At 39.4% G+C, this 17,896-nt stretch overlaps 1 protein-coding gene across 2 annotated transcripts in view; it reads left to right on the forward strand.

The window, feature by feature from the left end:
* Positions 1 to 8,078, forward strand: part of TRDMT1 (tRNA aspartic acid methyltransferase 1) — a 30,426-nt gene extending 22,348 nt beyond the window's left edge. For both annotated transcript variants that reach the window (XM_068673834.1, XM_068673836.1), the window contains exons 9-11: positions 1,281 to 1,338; positions 2,820 to 2,949; positions 7,347 to 8,078. In XM_068673834.1, the coding sequence (XP_068529935.1) occupies positions 1,281 to 1,338; positions 2,820 to 2,949; positions 7,347 to 7,447 (289 nt within the window). In that variant the 3' untranslated portion in view covers positions 7,448 to 8,078. The remainder of the gene's footprint in view (positions 1 to 1,280; positions 1,339 to 2,819; positions 2,950 to 7,346) is intronic.
* Positions 8,079 to 17,896: the final 9,818 nt, after the last annotated feature.

Here is a 17,896-nt window from a genome sequence, read left to right on the forward strand (position 1 = left end):
GTATAAGAAGATGAGGGTTCCTCAGTACTGCATGTGTTACCTTGTTAAACATGGCATTAGGGAATTTTCAGAGTGCTACTATCCAGTTAATCTTTATATATTTACAACATGGTTCCATTTTACATGTTTTTAATCTGCATTGGTGTTCGCATCATTTTGTCCTGATCCAAAATACGTTTTGTACGTACTTAATTTTAAAAAATTGTGTTCTAACTGGTATTGGCAGAACTACTTGTAAGCTTTTCCAACTGAAGAAGAAATTCTGAAGATTTGAGCCTTCCTGGGTTATTGTGTCTTTGCTGAAGGCCAAATATTCATTTATTTGTTGTGGAGTTAGGCTTGAAACACAAATTTGTTTCAGCTGTGAAAACCATGGTCTCTACAGTTACACAGAGAAAACTAAAGGATAGTATCTGTTAATGGTCGATGTAGACCGCTTCCATCTGATGCATGGGATCTTCCAAAGTTCGTACACTTAGCAAAAGCCAGTGATGATTTGACTCAGTCTCTGTTTTTGTTCAGAGCATTCATATGTTATCATAGTTAGACCATCGGAGCATGTTTCTGAAAGCCCATGATTATATTTAAATGATAGCCTGGAAGAGAGCACAGAGTAAACATGTTGTTATGCAATCAACCACAAAGCATCCAAAAAAGCTGCATTTTGGTTTTATAATGTAAATTTACTTACTAGTTAGTTTTTTATTTTATTTCCTTTATTTTTTTCTACTGCTCTGCATAGAAGCCATCCCCTGTTCCTTCCTTCCCTTTGTGGAAAATCTGCAAGCAAGCAAAAGTTAAATCTGACTGAACAGATTTGTTCCTAATGGATTGATCTAAAAGCTGCAGGATCACAGTAATGGTCCTCCTTTGAATATGAGCCAATTTGAAGCCTAGGACCAAAATGTTTATTTTGCCTTAGTGTAAAATGAGCCTTGGCAATGTAGATGGGCCTTCCTGATGATGCTGTGCTTGAATTCCTTGGCTGGTTGCCTTATACAAGGTTCATGGTTCACCTATGAACATGGTACATGGCTGAAGGTACCAGGGTACATGGTTCAACCCTCCTGCACTGCTTACAGACTTATCCCCAAAGATTATGGTCAGAGTCTACTGCACTCCAAGAATCAGCATTGCTAATAAGGCCTTTTGCTTTATCAATCCAGAAGGCTGTTTGTTAATTAAAGCAAATGAAACTCACCCTGCATCCTTGCAGCTGTCCATTCTGTGAGGTCCAATGAAAATACTCAGTTAAGATTGTTGCTGTTGTTCTTCCTAAGGTATGGACACTATGTAGAAGGGACAGGCTCAGTTCTGCAGACAGCAGTGGATGTACAGGTAAGAAAGTCTAGACTAACCTAAAAGAATGATTTGTTTTAAAACTTGTTTTGTCTTCTGCTTTGTTATTCTGAATATTGTAACAGAAATGCTTTTAAAACTACTTTTTATGGCAACTAAGTTTCCAATTCATCTACTTAGAGTTCCTAAACAACAGTTTTTTTAAACCAAGATTATGCATGTGCCTCTCTGTGGAGAATGAATTGCTGTTATTTTCTGTAGTGTCATGCAGAGATTTCACAGGGGTATTAAAAAACATTAAAATTTACTAATTCTGTGGACAAATTAAAGTGCAGTGATGTGATTCTAGGGCCATTTTAGTATATGCGATTTGGTAAACGTTGTCAAATGTTTAATACTGAATCACAGAATCATTTAGGTTGGAGCATACCTCTAAGATCATCTAGTCCAACCTTCAACCTAGCACTGCCAAGTCCACCATTAAGCCATGTCACTGTGCTCCACAGCTACATGTTTTTGAAGACCTCAGGGGATGGTGACTCAACTACTCTGAACAGCCCTTTCCAAAACTTCACAACCCTTTCACTGAAGATATTTTTCCTAATATCCAACTAAAACCTCCTCTGGCACAACTTCCATTTCTTCTTCTCCCATCACTTGGTGCTTGGGAGACAAATCGATCCCCACCTCGCTATAGCATCTTTTTAGGTAATTGTAGAGCACAATGAGGTCTCCCCCGAGCCTCCTCTTCTCCAGACTAAACAACCCCAGCTCCCTCAGTCACTCTTCATAAGACTTATTCTCTAAGACCTTCAGCAGCTTTGTTACCCTTTGGACACACTCCAGCACCTTGACATCCTTTTTGTAGTGAGGAGCCCAAAACTGAACACATTTGAATACCAAAAGTATTTATCTGGGAAGACATAGTATTTTGAAAAGTTCTTCTGTTGATGCTAAGTTCACCACAAAGTGACTTCTTGGCATTGGGAAAGGTAAAAATAAATGTATGAATGAATCAACATTAACATATACTTTCACAAAGCATGTTTTGCAGACAGGCACCTCCTCCTGCACTTCTATGCCATTCATTAATATTAAAAGGTATTTCTAAGCATAAGAGGAATGCAGTTCGGAATTCAGAATAATCTCAGAGCAAATGTATTAAAACAGCTGCATTAATACAGTTTAACTTGTGTGCATGGTCTTGCTGCTGAGTTATAGTAAGTCACTATTCTGTCATTGACAAATGTTTCTAGTCCTTTGATTGTCTCCTTCAGTATTGGCATGGCTTGTAAACTGGAGGAAGGCATGATGAATTGCCTCATGGCAACATTGATTTTGTTCTTGTAAGTGCAGGTACTGAGATATTGGCTGCAAAAACGTAACTCCAAACATGCTTTCAAATTGTCTTTGGTGCTGTGATAATCAAAGAAATACGCTGTCGGGATATGATTGTTACAGCATAATTTCACATATTCTGCCTGCATAGTGATGATGATTGTCTTGGATATTCTTTATAGCTTGAATCAGTGTTTAAACACATTGAAAATTTACCAGAAGAGGAGAAGCTTGGGAAACTGTCAACACTAAAACTGAGGTATTTTACTCCGAGAGAAATAGCAAATCTACATGGATTCCCTCCAGAATTTGGTATGTGCTTGCAAAGTACCCATTTGTTCTTCATTCTTCAGAAATGCCAATGTAGTTTTTTTACTGGGAGTAATCCTTGTATTTTATTTTGCAAGTTTGTTCTGACCACTCTATTCTTACGATTGATTCTTATTAATTGGCTAGCCTTTCTGTATTTTGTTTTTTTTTTTTTGCCATTCTACTATTATTTTTCTATATGCATTTTGAGAACCATCCTCTATGGTTAGGTTTATCTTCATAGACAGGAAAAATGTTTTGGCTTCAGAAGAGCTGTTATTGAATGGCAGTGAAGGAATATCTTTGTGTTAAAGTTGAAACTATTTACTCAGCAGCCAATGTTACCCACAACTGTGGTAAGTCAACATATCCTGCCAGTTTAGGATGTCTGTTAGTTGTTCTCAGTGTTTGAGCTGCTTGCTTTCTCCCTTCCAAACATTTGCAGCTGCTGACAGAAAAGCAGTTTCACAATATACAGATACTTCTTTGTTCAGGAGTAACCAAACTCTTCAGTTAATGATCTTTTAAGCCCTCTCTGTTTTCCAGAAAAGACAGTCCAAGCCATTGGTCAGTTACTTCATTTTATCACTGTTTTTGTGGAAACAAGGGAGTCAAGGAGCAAGACTGGGCAATACCAGTACATTGCACACAGGTCAGCCAGAATTAAGCCTGCAGTAAATTCACCAGAGTTCCCCCTTGCTCAGTAAAGAAAGAAGGGCAAGGAAGTGGAGCTGTTACTACCTACTAAGGAACTTGGCCTGCTGCCATCACATCAGATCAATGCATTGTCTCTCAGAAACTTGAGCATTCATAAAATAAGACACCACTGACCTTGAGCCTTGAGTAGTTAGACTTTTCTTCCACTTCCCCAGTGACTTCGGGATCTGAGGAGTGCTAATGGTTTACATATATTTCTTTCTGTTGCAGTTTTAGTTTCTCTTATTACTTGCAACTGCATTAAAGTTATTACCTTAAAACAACTTTATCAGGGTTGAAAAATCATTAGGTTTGCTACCACTAAGCTCACTTTTTTAATAGTATTTGCAGGAGTGTGCTGTGTTGAGTTAAATGTCAATGTGTGGGATTTTTCATACCCTGCCTTCTTTAATAATTTGTCCCTTTTGCAGACAGCCTTTTTCTTAGCACTGCTCAGTTCTGTATTGACTTGGATTGATGTAAAGAAATTTGAGCTAAACAGGACCGGTTTGGTCTTGTATAGGCTTACCATGCTGTTTAACCTCCCTCTGAGCACCAGACTGTCTATTTTCTCTTTTTTAAATATGTTACTTATTATAATAGCTTGTGTTTTCCAAATGTTAAATCAGTCTTTGCAATACCACTGAGAGGTGTACTAGGGTTAACATTTCTTGCTTTTTATGGAGGCAGAACCAAGGCACAGAAAGATTTACATTTGAATGACTCTATTAATTTGGGGTGACTGGTTTGTGAAGCCTGACGTTTACCATTTCAGAGTGCTTGGAATGATACTGAGCTTTCTCTGTTTCGAGTTCGTCTTCAGGGGCAGGAACTTTCAGGACAAGTCAGGCTTCTGAATTTCAGGAGCACGCAGATAGTCACCATCTACAAAGTGATCACTTAACAAACTTGTCTCTTGTCACTGGAGAAATGCACAGCAGCTGGGGACAGATTCCAGCTTCTGCCTTTACCATGGGACCTTCTTTACAGTTCTTGCAGTTTGCTGCTTCACTGCACCACTTTTCCAGCTTCCACAACACATGAAACAAGCCTCTCATCCAATGCTTTCCACTGTCATATACTCCTGATTCATATACTCAACAAGGTTTTCCTAGTGCAGTGTCACAAGTCTGCAATTTCTTTCCTTTGTGTTTTAATTTAGACATTTCCCACCTTGTACCTTTGAAATAAAAAAAAAAAAAAGTGTTAGCTCTAGGCTGATTGGAATCTGGTAAATTTAGCTACTATAAGTTTCTTGTCAGGATTTGCATACTATATTTTATTTATTTATTTATTTTTTGAAAGACCTATAAGTTGCTATATTTATGGCTACAGTGAAAGGTGTATGCTGGACAGCATTTCTCCCATGCTAAATTTCAAGTCATTATTTGTGAAGTGTGACATTTGCGGAGGAAAATGTGCTATCTTTCTCTGCTCCTGTGTTCTGTAGCAACATTTGGGCTGAAATGTTTAGTGACAGAAAGCCTGGAAATGTAGCCACTGCAAATATGTTCACCCAAGAAGCTAAAGAATGAGAAAACTATAAGCTGAAAATTAAATGAAGAAAATGTCAGGAAGCTTTATCATGGGTACTGTCATGTTGCTAGCTGCACTGCAGTATTATCTGAAGAAACATGACTGTGTCTAAATGGGTCTTTATTGTAACAAATGGATGGCCTTTTCCAATACATGAGATCCAGAGCTAAAATCATTATTCTGTCTTAACATTAACAGATTTATTTGTGCTTTTAACATCTAACTGTATATCTAGTAATTGCACTATAGGTCAATGAAATAATGTGCAGTCATTTGTCTTAGTTGTTGTCACGGGTCCCACAGCAATATCATTAAGAGTGATCAGAGCATTTTTGCACCTGCGACCTGCTTTCATGAGGGTGACGTCAGGGGGCCTTTTCCATTTTTCCTGTTAGTAATGTACGTAAGCTATTAAGAAACAAGTGGCAGCCTAGTGGAAAGCCAGCAGTCTAGTAGTGCACATCGCCAAGACTTCAGCATCACCAGGTGATGCACAAGACCTAAATGATATGATGAGAGCTGTGCAGCAAGTACCAGTGTGCTATGAGTTCTTAAATCTGTCCTTCTGATGTAGGCTAGTCTTGAGCCAAGAAGATAGAAGGGGAAAAGATGTAAAGAGGCAGATGGGGGAGGCTTGGGATAAAGGAAACAATGAGCCCTGAAAATGAATTCAGGCTTTTCAGTTGCTAAGAGGCAGAAGGAGAACTGAAACTATCAGTGTTCAGATAAGCTTCTTGGCCTCTAAGTTCATGTGTGTGTGTGCACATAAATACACTTTATTAATATACATACTCTTCTAAAATGTGTAGATTTTGTACCTTATTCAGTGATTTAATGTGAAAACTCCATCTAAGGAAGTCTGTATAGGGGAACGCAAGCAAACGTTCCAAAGAAAGAAGAATGGTTGCCCAAATTTGAGTGCTGGGAAGCTGGGCAGAATGGCTGGAGCTGGCAAAAAATGTGTTTACCAAAGCAGTCCATATTCAAAGTATTAATAACTGGCAGAGAAGTATGGAACAACTCCTCCCAGACACCACCTCCTTGGCTTCCCACCCACTGTCAGCTACGTTCTCTCCTGAGCTCTCTTTGGACAAGGACTTTTCTGATGTGCTCTGCAAACTTCAGGACATATCTGTTGCTACTTCATCCCACAAACAGTTTATGCACCAAAGCTGGGTGGTGATGACCTCAGGGTCAAAGTTAGGTGTTTCTTATTAGGGAATGAGCAAATAATTAAATGTGATCAAGTATCAACAGCTTAGCAAATGACCCTAGTAGTTGAATCACCACTGCTGTTCATTTTTCACTCAGTCTGAAGCAAGTGCACTTTAGCTCACAGCTGGAGTAAGCTGAGAGTGCAAGCAAGGGCAATTACAGGAGACCAGCTGGCTGTTGGTAACTCCTCGATTTTCAGAAGCTTGCTCACCTTTGATTGCATATTGATTATACAGCACACAGCTCTTTCACAATACCTGGACCAGTTTAATGTTTTCTGGTCCTCCCTTTTCTCTGCTAGTCATGCATGTACAATGTGAAGAACATTTTTGATGGTGTCTGTATTTCTGAGTGCATTTTATAGGGTCATCATTGAATTACATGGAAAATTGTTAAGGTGCTTAATCGTTCCTGGAATAAGCCTTGCTCATAGCTTAATCTGTACTGGTGGTATCTTGCAGTGTGAGTCTCATTTGATTTGCCGTATCTGGTTAGAGGACCTCAGATTGGAAGTAAAATATAAAGCTTGTCAAGAAATGAAGTTCATTACATCTGTAGAATCGTATTTTCTTTCTCTCATGGCCACGTTACTCTGCATGTTCTCTAGAGTAGCAGTTCTGCAGTGCTTTAGATGCTGCTGCTGAGACTGCTGGATGTGTTGAGCTGTAGGAAGAGAGGCTAGATCAGCATTAAATCAGCAGAACGTTTTGAAGCTACTTTTTAAATCTTAGGTATGGCAGTACTACTCATAGAAGAACTGATCCAAGTCCAATGAACTTGTTGGAAATTATAATTTCCTGAGTTTTTGGGGCTGTGTGTTTGTGTGTATGAAATCTGTATGTAAGCTGAAGTCTCTGATAACAGTATTAAGAACTGTTCATTGAAAAAAGGAACGGACTAAAAGGTAGGAATAAAGCCAGACTAATTACACTGTATTATCTGTTTTGTTTTAGGCTTTCCTGACAAAGTAACAGTGAAACAATGCTACCGTCTCCTGGGAAATAGCCTCAACGTACATGTGGTGGCAAAATTGATCTCCGTTCTGCTTGGATAACTTAGAACATCAATCTGATGGTAGACTGGTAATGGAAAATGCTTTCATCTTTCAAGAGAAAGCGGATGGCAGCTTAACAAAATCCATGCTAACCAAAATATCTGTGCAGATATTTTGCTAAACAGTTCTGATGTGTTTTAATAACTTGCATTTATGGATTTGCACTGTAGAAGCGTTTTATTTAAATGGAAGTTTCTGGGAATTAATTGCTGTATTTAGATGTTGGATTTAGTTCGCAAAATGAAAAGTAACAGCATTCACATATATCTCAGTGCAAATGGTTAAACCAGTTTGATTCTATCTTAAACTGTACTGTCAGTACAATATAAAAGGGCTGTAAATGCCAAAGCTGTTTTAATTAAATGCAGAAACCAAGTTCTACATGTAAAATGTCTTCCTCTGTAAATATCAGTGATCCATTCTTAACAGATGTATTGTATATGTGATTTATTTTTTCTTTTGTATCTAATGAAACTTTAAAATTCAGTATTTTATATAATTTTTAAGAAGATGGCGTCATATGTTTGTTTGACCCTCTCTAAATAGTTTCAGGTTTATGGAACCAAACTGTGTCTGTCTCAAATGATTTGTCTAGGTGAAGCTGAATAAAAATATGTTAATATTATCACAACTCTGACAATAACTTGGCTGTTTCTGTTCTCACTTACATTATTCAGGATGAGATCATTGCTTCTTACCAAAGACCTACACACGGAAGACATAAAAATATTTTAAATAAATATTTAAAAATATTTAAATATTTTAAATATAAAATATTATAAATATTTTAAAACTTCATGTCTAGTTTCCTTTGGCTTAAGAAGTGTAGAAAAGCTATATGGGTTTCTTCTAAAAACTTCTTTACAAACTTTGTAGTAGTACTAGAATTAAGAGTGTATTTCGGGATGAGATCATTGCATATGGCCAGCCTGAGAGTCACAGTTCAATGTTATCTCATAGACATAGACTGAATGGTTGTTGTTGTTGTTTGTTTGTTTTAATCATTAGGTCTTGAGAGTTCAGTATCTCTGTAACAGTTATTTTCCTTACTGTTACATGGGAAGACTGAAAGCCTTCTGAAGTAGTATGTGTTCAGGTTGTTACTTTCTGTACCAATAACGTTATACTGGTATCTAGAGGAAGAAAACAGAAGAAAAGGTGAGATGATGCTTAGTAAGCATCCACTGGGGAGCTGGCATGCTACAAAAATGAAGGATTTCATATACTGCTCATGGTTCCTGTACACCAAAACAATTAGTTGTCAAAGCTGCCAATACTAAAAGAGTTTTTCTCCCCACCCCCATGGGATAGTAACAGTCAGTGTGTATGGTGCCTAGGTTTGGTAATGCGGTAGAAATTAAAGACTACAGAGAACAGAACCACTGTGGAGATCCTGCAGCTATTCTGATCTGTTGTAGTCATCCTGAAAAAAATAAGCATGCTGTTGTTACTTTATGCCATACTTTTATCTTATGCTGACTCCTTATTTCCTCTTCAGTCTTGATTTATGTGTTGCTTCTGGACTATTAAACTGGGAAATCCTTGGGCTGAGCTTCTGCAGCCTGTCTTAATCCTCAAGAGCATTTGGACCTCTTGGAGTGTTCCAGCTATGAAAGAGAACAGGAAAAGGATTCTCCTAAAAGACCTCTGGAGTAGGCTCTAGAGAAGCAAGATACCACCTATCTTCAGGTGGTGTTTTGCAGTAGAGTAATGGCAAAAAGTAGTAGGCTAATGTTAACGGTGCCTACTACTAAATAATGCAAAGAGCAAGTGTGTTTTTAGCAATGTTATGAACCATAGCTAGTTATCTGTTAACATGGTGATAACTGTATAGATTTATCGACTAGATTTTGTTCTTGTGAAGCATAATAACAGGAAGTTCTATTGCTATTTAAAGTGATCCAAATATTCAAAGGAAAACAAAGAAGATCAGTTTTATATATAAATTGGGATTTCTTCCTGCTAAACCATGTAAATAGCCTGTTGTTTTCAATTCTCTGTAATGGCAAAATATTACTATTAACATTTAATTTTAAATTCCTTAATTTGTAAAACATTTTAATTAGTGTAAAGCATATTTTAGTATTTATATACCCTTCATATTATGGTATTAAAGCATAATTTGCAGTTAATCTAGCTGCATCTGAAACTATGATATAGCACTACAGCCTGTTACATGGTGGGAGTCAATTTGAATTTAATATGATTGTGAAGACTCAAATTTGCTTACTAATCAGAGCTGCTTATGAAGGAGGCATTTTGAAAAAAAAAAAAAAAGGATATTTCAGAGTTGCAATTCCATATCTATCTATTTTGCTCCTGGTAACCCTGTAATACCAGCAAAGCTAAATTGAGTGACTGCTTCTTATCCCATCTGTTTGTCATTAATAGGCTCATCACTGAGTGAGTGCTGGTGGGTTGCACCTGCTTGACCTCACTTGGTGATCATGTTGCTTCCTTTTCCGAGCAGTCTCCTAATAATAAGTGCTTTGCAGCCTACATCAGTGCAGCACTTTGCAGCTTCAGCTTAATCATTTTCACAGCACTGAAGTATAATTGCAAAAGCAGCTGAAAGGTAAATGAGTGAAACCTGGAAGACAGCTCTGGAAACTGGAAGAGATTTCAAGACTCTGCTTTTTGTTTGCATAACTTGCTTTTTCTGCATGTATGAAATATATATCATTATCTGAGTGAGATGATACGGCTGAATTTCCTCAGCCTTGAGAAGTTTCACTGATAGAAAAGGTGTCGTATTTGGTGGTGACATATTTATGCACTCATTTTTAAAGCTTGCTGATTGCCTTACAGAATGCCTTACCTACATGAGCTTGTTTTCATCTGAGTTAATCTAGGTATCCCTATACCCATGAAGAAACCTGCGTAATGATGAAATTGCTAAAATATCTTTTGCTTAAAGCACTGGCTTGAGTATTTTTGATATGTGAACTCAAAGTTTTCCAGTGGAGGTATATCCTTCTGTGCAGGGAACATAACGCTCCTGTCTGTAGTTTTTTTATTTCACCTTTTGCTGACCCCCTTAGGAGGAGTATAAGGTTTGTCAGGAATCTGTGTATTACAGCCTGGAAAAACACTGGTCTGTGCTAACGCTATCATATGTCTAAGACTTAGTCATGGGGAAGCTCAGTTTGTTTTCCAGAGAGAGATCTCAATGGTAACAGTTGAAATCTGAACAGGTCCTCCAGTGCCTCAGTGACTATAATACTGTGGTAGCAGTTGTTGCAAATTGATAAGATGAATAGAAAAATTAGCAAATATTTGTTATATCTCAAGGATGAGCTATTCATTCTCAGCTCACCCTTTGATTCTTCTGTACTGTTAGCTTGCTATTTGTACTGAAGGTTAACACACCAGGGTCTTACTGTATAAATGCTGAATTTATACACTCCCTCCACCCTTGAGGGAGTCAACAGCTCCTCCCAATTTAGTGTCATCTGCAAACTTACTTAGTATACCTTCACGTCCTGCATCCAAGTCATTTATGAAAACATTAAAGAGAACTGGCCCTACAATGGAGCCCTGGGGAATCCCTCTGGTGACTCGTAAGATGTAACCCCAATTATTACAGCCCTTTGAGCCCAATGCATCAGCCAGTTGTTCACCCATTGCATTATATATTTGTATAGCTGTACATGTATGCTGGATGTTTTGCAAATATATATAAAGTGAAAATCTATTAACAGTTTAACATATTTTATTATATTTTTATATGTTTTATTTAATATATTTTGTCTCTTAGATATGTAGACACTTAGATACCTAAACGCTTGTGCTCTGTGTATTTTTTTTCTGCATCGTGTTTAAATAACAAACAGGTCATATCAGTGAGAAATAGTATGTAAAGTAGAAAAAGTCAAGTAAATATCCAAGGCAAAGTAATGCTAAAGTATGAGGGATTAGGCATAAAGTCCAAAATGAACTCCATTAGGCATCCTCCCTTTGCCTGTGCAAATAGAAGTGTTCTAGTGCTACTGACCTCATTAAGGGAAGTTTATACTTGTTTAGTAACAACTGGCTTGGATAGATAACATATCCAAGTCAGGATGGAAAATGAGTAGTGAAAATGTGTTGGTTTAAATGTTATTGTGAAACACATGAACAGATTTGTATTACTTTTATCTTTACTTGGTTACAAGGGCTGAGGAACTTACATAGCTGTCCAAGAAAAGAAGTATATGGCATTAGATGACCAGCCAGCTATCTGGGAGTGCAAGCAAACTGGATCAGTCTCTCTGACTTTCCTCCACCTTGTCTTTTTGACTGTAGGAAGAAGCATAGACAAGGGATGTTTTTACAAGAGGTCTGATGAACAAAGAAACAGAATTAGAGGAACTAAATTAGTGCAATGCAATACTCCACTTTTAGTGAGAGAGAGGTGTTAGATGGAATTTCAGGGATTCTCTGGGTGGCCACTCTGGTTGGGTACCTTCATTGGGGGCTGATACTAAAGTTCAGACAACTCTGCAACAAGAAAAGTCTTTGAAATCTCCTCCGCTTGGGAACCTCTCTGTTTTTAAACATGGGAATAGATCCTGAAATCCCAGCATGGCTGAGAGCATGTTTGTTTGTCCATGCAATGGGATGTTTTAATTTAAGGTACAACCTGGCGTTTGAAAGCAAAATGCATTGGTGGTGCTAAAGTGTTTTCTCATATAGTAATAGTTTTAATTAGTTCAAATGTTTGTCCTGTGTATATTAAAAGTAATGATATTTTCATTTATAAATATTACACTGTAGTATGGGATTCTCCTCAGAGCTAACATTTCTGAATAGCATTTTGACTGTATATTCATCTCACCATGTGGCATTACTGAGTCACTGTGCATGTACTATAAGGTGAAGCGTGGGGAAGAGCTCAGCAGAAGACTGGGCAAATTCATGGAATAAAAGTCCTTCGAGAGTACCAAGTAGGTAGACTTCTGGCTGAAGAAGTTCCCACACTGCAATATATGGAGGCCAGGAGAGTACTTAGGAGAGGTATTGTATGTGCTTGCCCTTCCATAAACCCTTTCTTTCCTAACTGTCTGCTCTTGGCTGCTGTTGGAGACCAGGTACTGACCTCAATGAATCTTCTTCTCAGTATGCTCACTCTTACTTTCTTATATTTGTGTTGTGACAGCATGCCAATATTTGTAATCACACCAATGTATAGCAAATGATTTATGGACTGAGAATGTGCAGCTCAGATCTAAGCCTCCCCGTAAAGCCAAGAGTACAGAATAGGATGAATCTGAGAGAGAGTGTGCAGTCAGGTCTGTTCATGGCTTTAGGGTTATTGGTGGAGAAGGGTGACTATGCAAATGGAACTCCCTAAAAATAACTCCAGCATATTTGAATATGCTGAATGGAATATGAGCAATTTGAATATGCTGAAAGGACTGGAATAATCAATAGGAAAGAATAAAATGACTGTAACTTACTGGAAATGTTTAATGAACCTAATTTTAAAAAAAGAATGAAAAAGAAAATAGAAAGCATCAAAGTGGTAGTCTATAAAAACAATACGTGTAGGAAGAAGAATCAAAAAGACAGGAACCAAAATGTGAGTTTTGTAACAAAGGAAAAAAACTAATACATGCTATAACTGTTTTCATTGTGACAAAGGAGAACTAGGATGGTAGATAAATTCTAGCTGAACTGGCTAACTAAATCAAAACTCCTCTGTTATTTACTATTAAAAGCTGAAAACCTACATTTCCTAGCCAGTTAAACTCCATCAGCAGGTAACTTATTAACTTCATCGACTGTGTTGAGGGAGCAAAATCTTAAGCAGGTGTCAGAGGGCAGTGTGCTGAGAAGTAGAAGAAATCTTTAAGGAGTGATGTGGGAAATGGAGCCTTGCAGCTGCTGCAGCCCCTGAAGAAGGTGCTGTGGCCATAAAACTTTCCAGACACACATTAGGAAGAGGAGGAAGGAGTAATGGGACAGCTGAACTTTGATGCCTTTGGGCAGCCTCCCCTCCATCAGAGAGCTAATCCTTCTGAAATTGTTTTTCAGTCACCATTGTTTCAGCTGATGGAAGCTGTGGTTGTTGATCCCCCGTAGAGGGACCAATACCAGGCTGGTGCTTGGTAATCTCAGAGCTTCAGGGGCACAAAGGGCTGAATTCTGTAGCGAGCATTGTTTATACCAGAGATTTGCACACTTGTACCGTGTAGTTAACAGTCCTTCTTTATATGTCGTGTGCCGCTTTTGAACGTTGGAGCTCTATTAGAAAGAGGAAGGGTCAAAGAAAATGCAGGGAAGATGGAAGTACTGGTAGGTATGACCTGAGCTGAAGTGAAACCGAGGTGAATGTGTATTACTTGGCAACATGCAAAATTATCAGCAAATAATTTAGTTTTTCCTTAAAAATTAGCTGAGTTTGGTATCCATACCAGCAGTTGCACTTCCCCCTTAAAAAGGGAGCATTGTCAAGTTTTGTGTCATGTCTGCATCTGAGTTGATTTCTTAGATGCAATTTATGCGTGTTGAATTCTGGCTGTGCTCTCAGTCAACTCTTGTCTTCTCCAGCAGCATCTCTGCATTGCAAGCACATGCTGCTGCAGACGTAGATGGAAAGCGCCATTTCATTTCACACAGCTTCGTACTGAAGCATAAGATGGTGATGAATTGTAGTCCCTGCTAGGACAGGATGAACTTCAACCAGAATAAGATAGAGACAAATGCTCCATTACTTTCTGCCAAATCTGTGTGCAAATTATTCTCTTTAGAGATGTTTCCTCAGCTATAATGTCAGTGAGGTAATGGAATGATTTTCCCCAGGAGGAGGTGTTCATGCCAGCTCTCCTTGTTATAATGAACAGTCCCTATACTTATGCCAGATACTTGCAGGGTTTCCATTCTGTTCCCCCAGAAAATGATATCTTAATCCAGTATATTTCAGTAAAATTAAAAGGTGTGGACTTATTTTTCTCCTTAAGATGGTTTATAGATTTCTCAACTTGGCTAGCCTAAGGTGCATTCACTAGAAATAGAGCAGTAAATTAAGCAAAATGTTGAAGGTCTAATGAAAGGAAAGTAGTGTGTCATGCAAAGTTTAGATAGATGTCCAGAGCTCTCTTTCCATCCTATTCAGTGCATTCAGTGCATAGTCAAAAGCACCTGGTCTTCAGGTCAAACATTGTCTAAGCTGTAAAGCCTGCATGAAGAGAAGGTGAAATGAACTGTTTTTGTTTCCTCCTTGGATAAGCAACAATTTTCCCAAACTCTATAATATATTGCTCATTTGTCATTTGCTATATTAGAGTTAATTACTTGGAAAGTGAAGCTTGAATTAAAGATTGACAGGCAGGAAAGAGAGACAATGCATACTGAATATGCCAAAGCAGTAAATAGAGATAAAGAAAGGATTTGGTGGTGTAACAGCCTAAATTCAAGCTGAAAACTGTCAACATACAATGCACTTTGTGAAAGGAAGTCTTCAGGTAACAGCCTAAATCCAAGCTGAAGACTGTCATCATACAATGCATTTTATGAAAGTCTTCAATATATGTGTACATTCAACCAGGCTGCTAGAAAGTGCAGTTTTAGCTGTCCCATAAGTTCTTCAAGCTGACACCCAACACAACATACACACTTAGTAGGCTGTTAAATAAATAAAAATAAAATAAATACAAAAAGCACCACACAAACCCCAGACATAACAGAACAGACATGAGGAATGTTACTTAGCACTAGTTCAACGGGCAGTACAAGTATACCCAGAGGCAGAAGGTATCCTGTTGACTAGACAGACATCAATAATTCATCTATGCTTTCCTATTCCAGAACAGGGTTTCAGAGCAAAGAGTGGAACAGAAAATAAATAATAATAATAAAGGAAAAGTAAAAAGCGTGGGGACAGATTCTCATTTGGTATAAAATATCATAGTTTGTTTGGATTGACTGGAGTAGGGATGGTTTACATCAAGTGTAGATACATTTCCATATTTTCATGTAAACACCATCACCTACATTGGTGAAGGATAACACAAGGTCTTTCCTCCTCACGCTCCTGTGTTCTGGCAGCAGCAGCTGATAGACTCCATCTGGAGGGCACAGCCTGCTGTGGGCAGGGGGGTGCCCAGAGGGCTGAGCTGCTGCTACTGCATCAGTGAGCAGAGGCTTATGGCATGGGCTATCTCAAACCACCGTGGTTTCAGGGGGAGCTTCACCTCTGCCCTTCCAGATCTCCAGGCAGCAGCAGTAACAGTTGGGTTACCTGCACCACAGTCTTGTGTCAGCACAAGAAATGTGATTAGCAGGCTACCACTGTGCTGAATTATGAGGTAAGATTTGAAAAACTCAGACAATAAAATGTAATAACAAGCTATTTTTTCATGCAAACAGCACAGAAGAAAATAGTGGGGGTGGTGGGATGCTGTTGATACAATGGACATTTTAGTTATTTGTAGTAAGGATAAAGTTATTCGTGGCAAAGCATTAAACCTTAGCAGTCCCGGCTTCACACTCACTTTCACAGTGTACTTCTGCGTATTCTAGAGGTGACATTAATATTTTTGGTCACCACATCCAATCTAATCCCAGGATACAGGAAGGCACTGAGCCTTCTGTCTGAAACCTTTCTGTCTGACAGCTGCAGAGCTCATTCAGTCCCCCAGTGTCGGAGCATGTCCCACAGACCTGTGGGCAGCACCTCCTTGTTGGGTGAGAAGTGCCTATGGTTAGGAGGTGTAGGAGCTCTGTGGCCTCTGTGAAGGTCTGGGACTTGAAGGGCCAGCGAACGGTGGCCACTGTTATCTTCAGCGACAGCAGCTACAAATGTTTCTGTACTGCTCGGGTTCTGAAATGTGAGCAACCTGTATGAGTTAGGTATTAAACAAAAGGGTTTCTGGGGACAGGACAAGGGGCAGTGGCCACAGAATGGATCACGGGAAGTTCCTCACCAACATGCGAGAGAACTTCACGGGGAGGGTGACGGAGACTGGAACAGGCTGCCCAGGGAGGTTGTGGAGTCTGGAGATATTCAAGGCCCGTCTGGATGCCCACTTGGGCAACCTGCTCTAGGGAACCTGCTTTGGCAGGGGGTTGAACCTGATGATCTCTTGAGGTCCCTTCCAACCCCTACAATTCTATGATTCTGTGAAAAATGCATGAATTGTGGTGGGACTGGAGGTTCAAGTAGCTCCTAGCACAGGGTATGCAAAGCTGCTCTAAGCAGCAAGATATGTGTGAGGGGAATAGGGGACTCTGGCAAAAGCAAAGGATGGAGTAGCAGGGATTGTCACATAAAATGCACACTTTGGAGTGGAAGATGGGGCTGCAGAAACCCTAACATGTAGTAGGAGGCACAAGGACTGAGTACATGGAGTCCCAGTTGCAGCGTTGGTGTTGGGAACCATCACCTGGGAGGAAGAAACAAAAGGCCAAGACCTGAGTAGGTAAGTCAAAAATGGGTGGGACATGGAACCTTCCAGAAGCAGCCTCCCCACTCCTGGAGGAGCAGCCACTGATGCCAGTGCTTCTGGGGAGGCCACAGCTCGGAGCTCCATCACCTTGTCACACACAGAGGTCACACTGCGAGGTGTGTGTCCAGGCCGGGCTCTGCAGGGGCAGGGGCCTAAGGAGCAGCGGTGGCCATGGCACTAAATTGGGTACAACACTTCTTTTGAGAAGGGTGCAGCTGAAGAGTAGAGGAAAATGGGGTCAAGATTCAAACTTTGGCTCTCAGAACATATGAATTTGCATTCTTTGATTATTTTTGAGCATTATCCAAATCCTTCCTTGGTCTTCTCCATTGTCTGTGGCTGGCCCTGAATTTGGGAGCCCCAGTGTGTGCAGTGAAGACAGTCTCCATATGCCAAACAAAATGCAGTCCTCTTGGTGTGTGATCGTCTTCTCAGCATCTGGGGACTGAGTCATTTTTAAGTTAGAGCAACCATATTTGGATAAAATTGTTTTTTTCTGTTGCAATTCATGGGATGCTGTTTGGTACTGCTAACTTGTTTATGTCATCTGCCCAATGAATTACTGTCTGGAAGCTTCTCCTTCAATACAAATATTCCTTGCCAGCTACTGTGGTTTTTATATGTTATTATTTTTGGGTAATAATCTAGGTCTTTTAGTGCTGCCAAATAATCTTTCCTTCTGCCATGTGGTGCTGCATGCGGGGACAGCGAAGCATTCCCATAGCAGCCAGCTATGCGTTACAAGTGTGCTCTGAGACACAGGGGGGCTCAGCTGCTCAAAGGTCAGAGACATGATGATCCAACGCATGCAGATTTTAATTAAATACCTTTCAAAGCTCCTGCAGCCAAAGGAGAAAAACGCACCAAGTGTCTAGATTATTTGCACACTGTCAATCTTTAATTAAGATACCTGAGATAAAGATTACCCTTACCGGACAAGACAGCAGCATGGGCACCTTGTGAATAAAGAGCTGTGTGAGAGCAAAGGGCACCTGGGCTCTCAAAAGTACAATTCAGCACT

This window comes from Anas acuta, chromosome 2 (genome assembly GCF_963932015.1).
Source record: "Anas acuta chromosome 2, bAnaAcu1.1, whole genome shotgun sequence".
Lineage (NCBI taxonomy): Eukaryota > Metazoa > Chordata > Aves > Anseriformes > Anatidae > Anas > Anas acuta.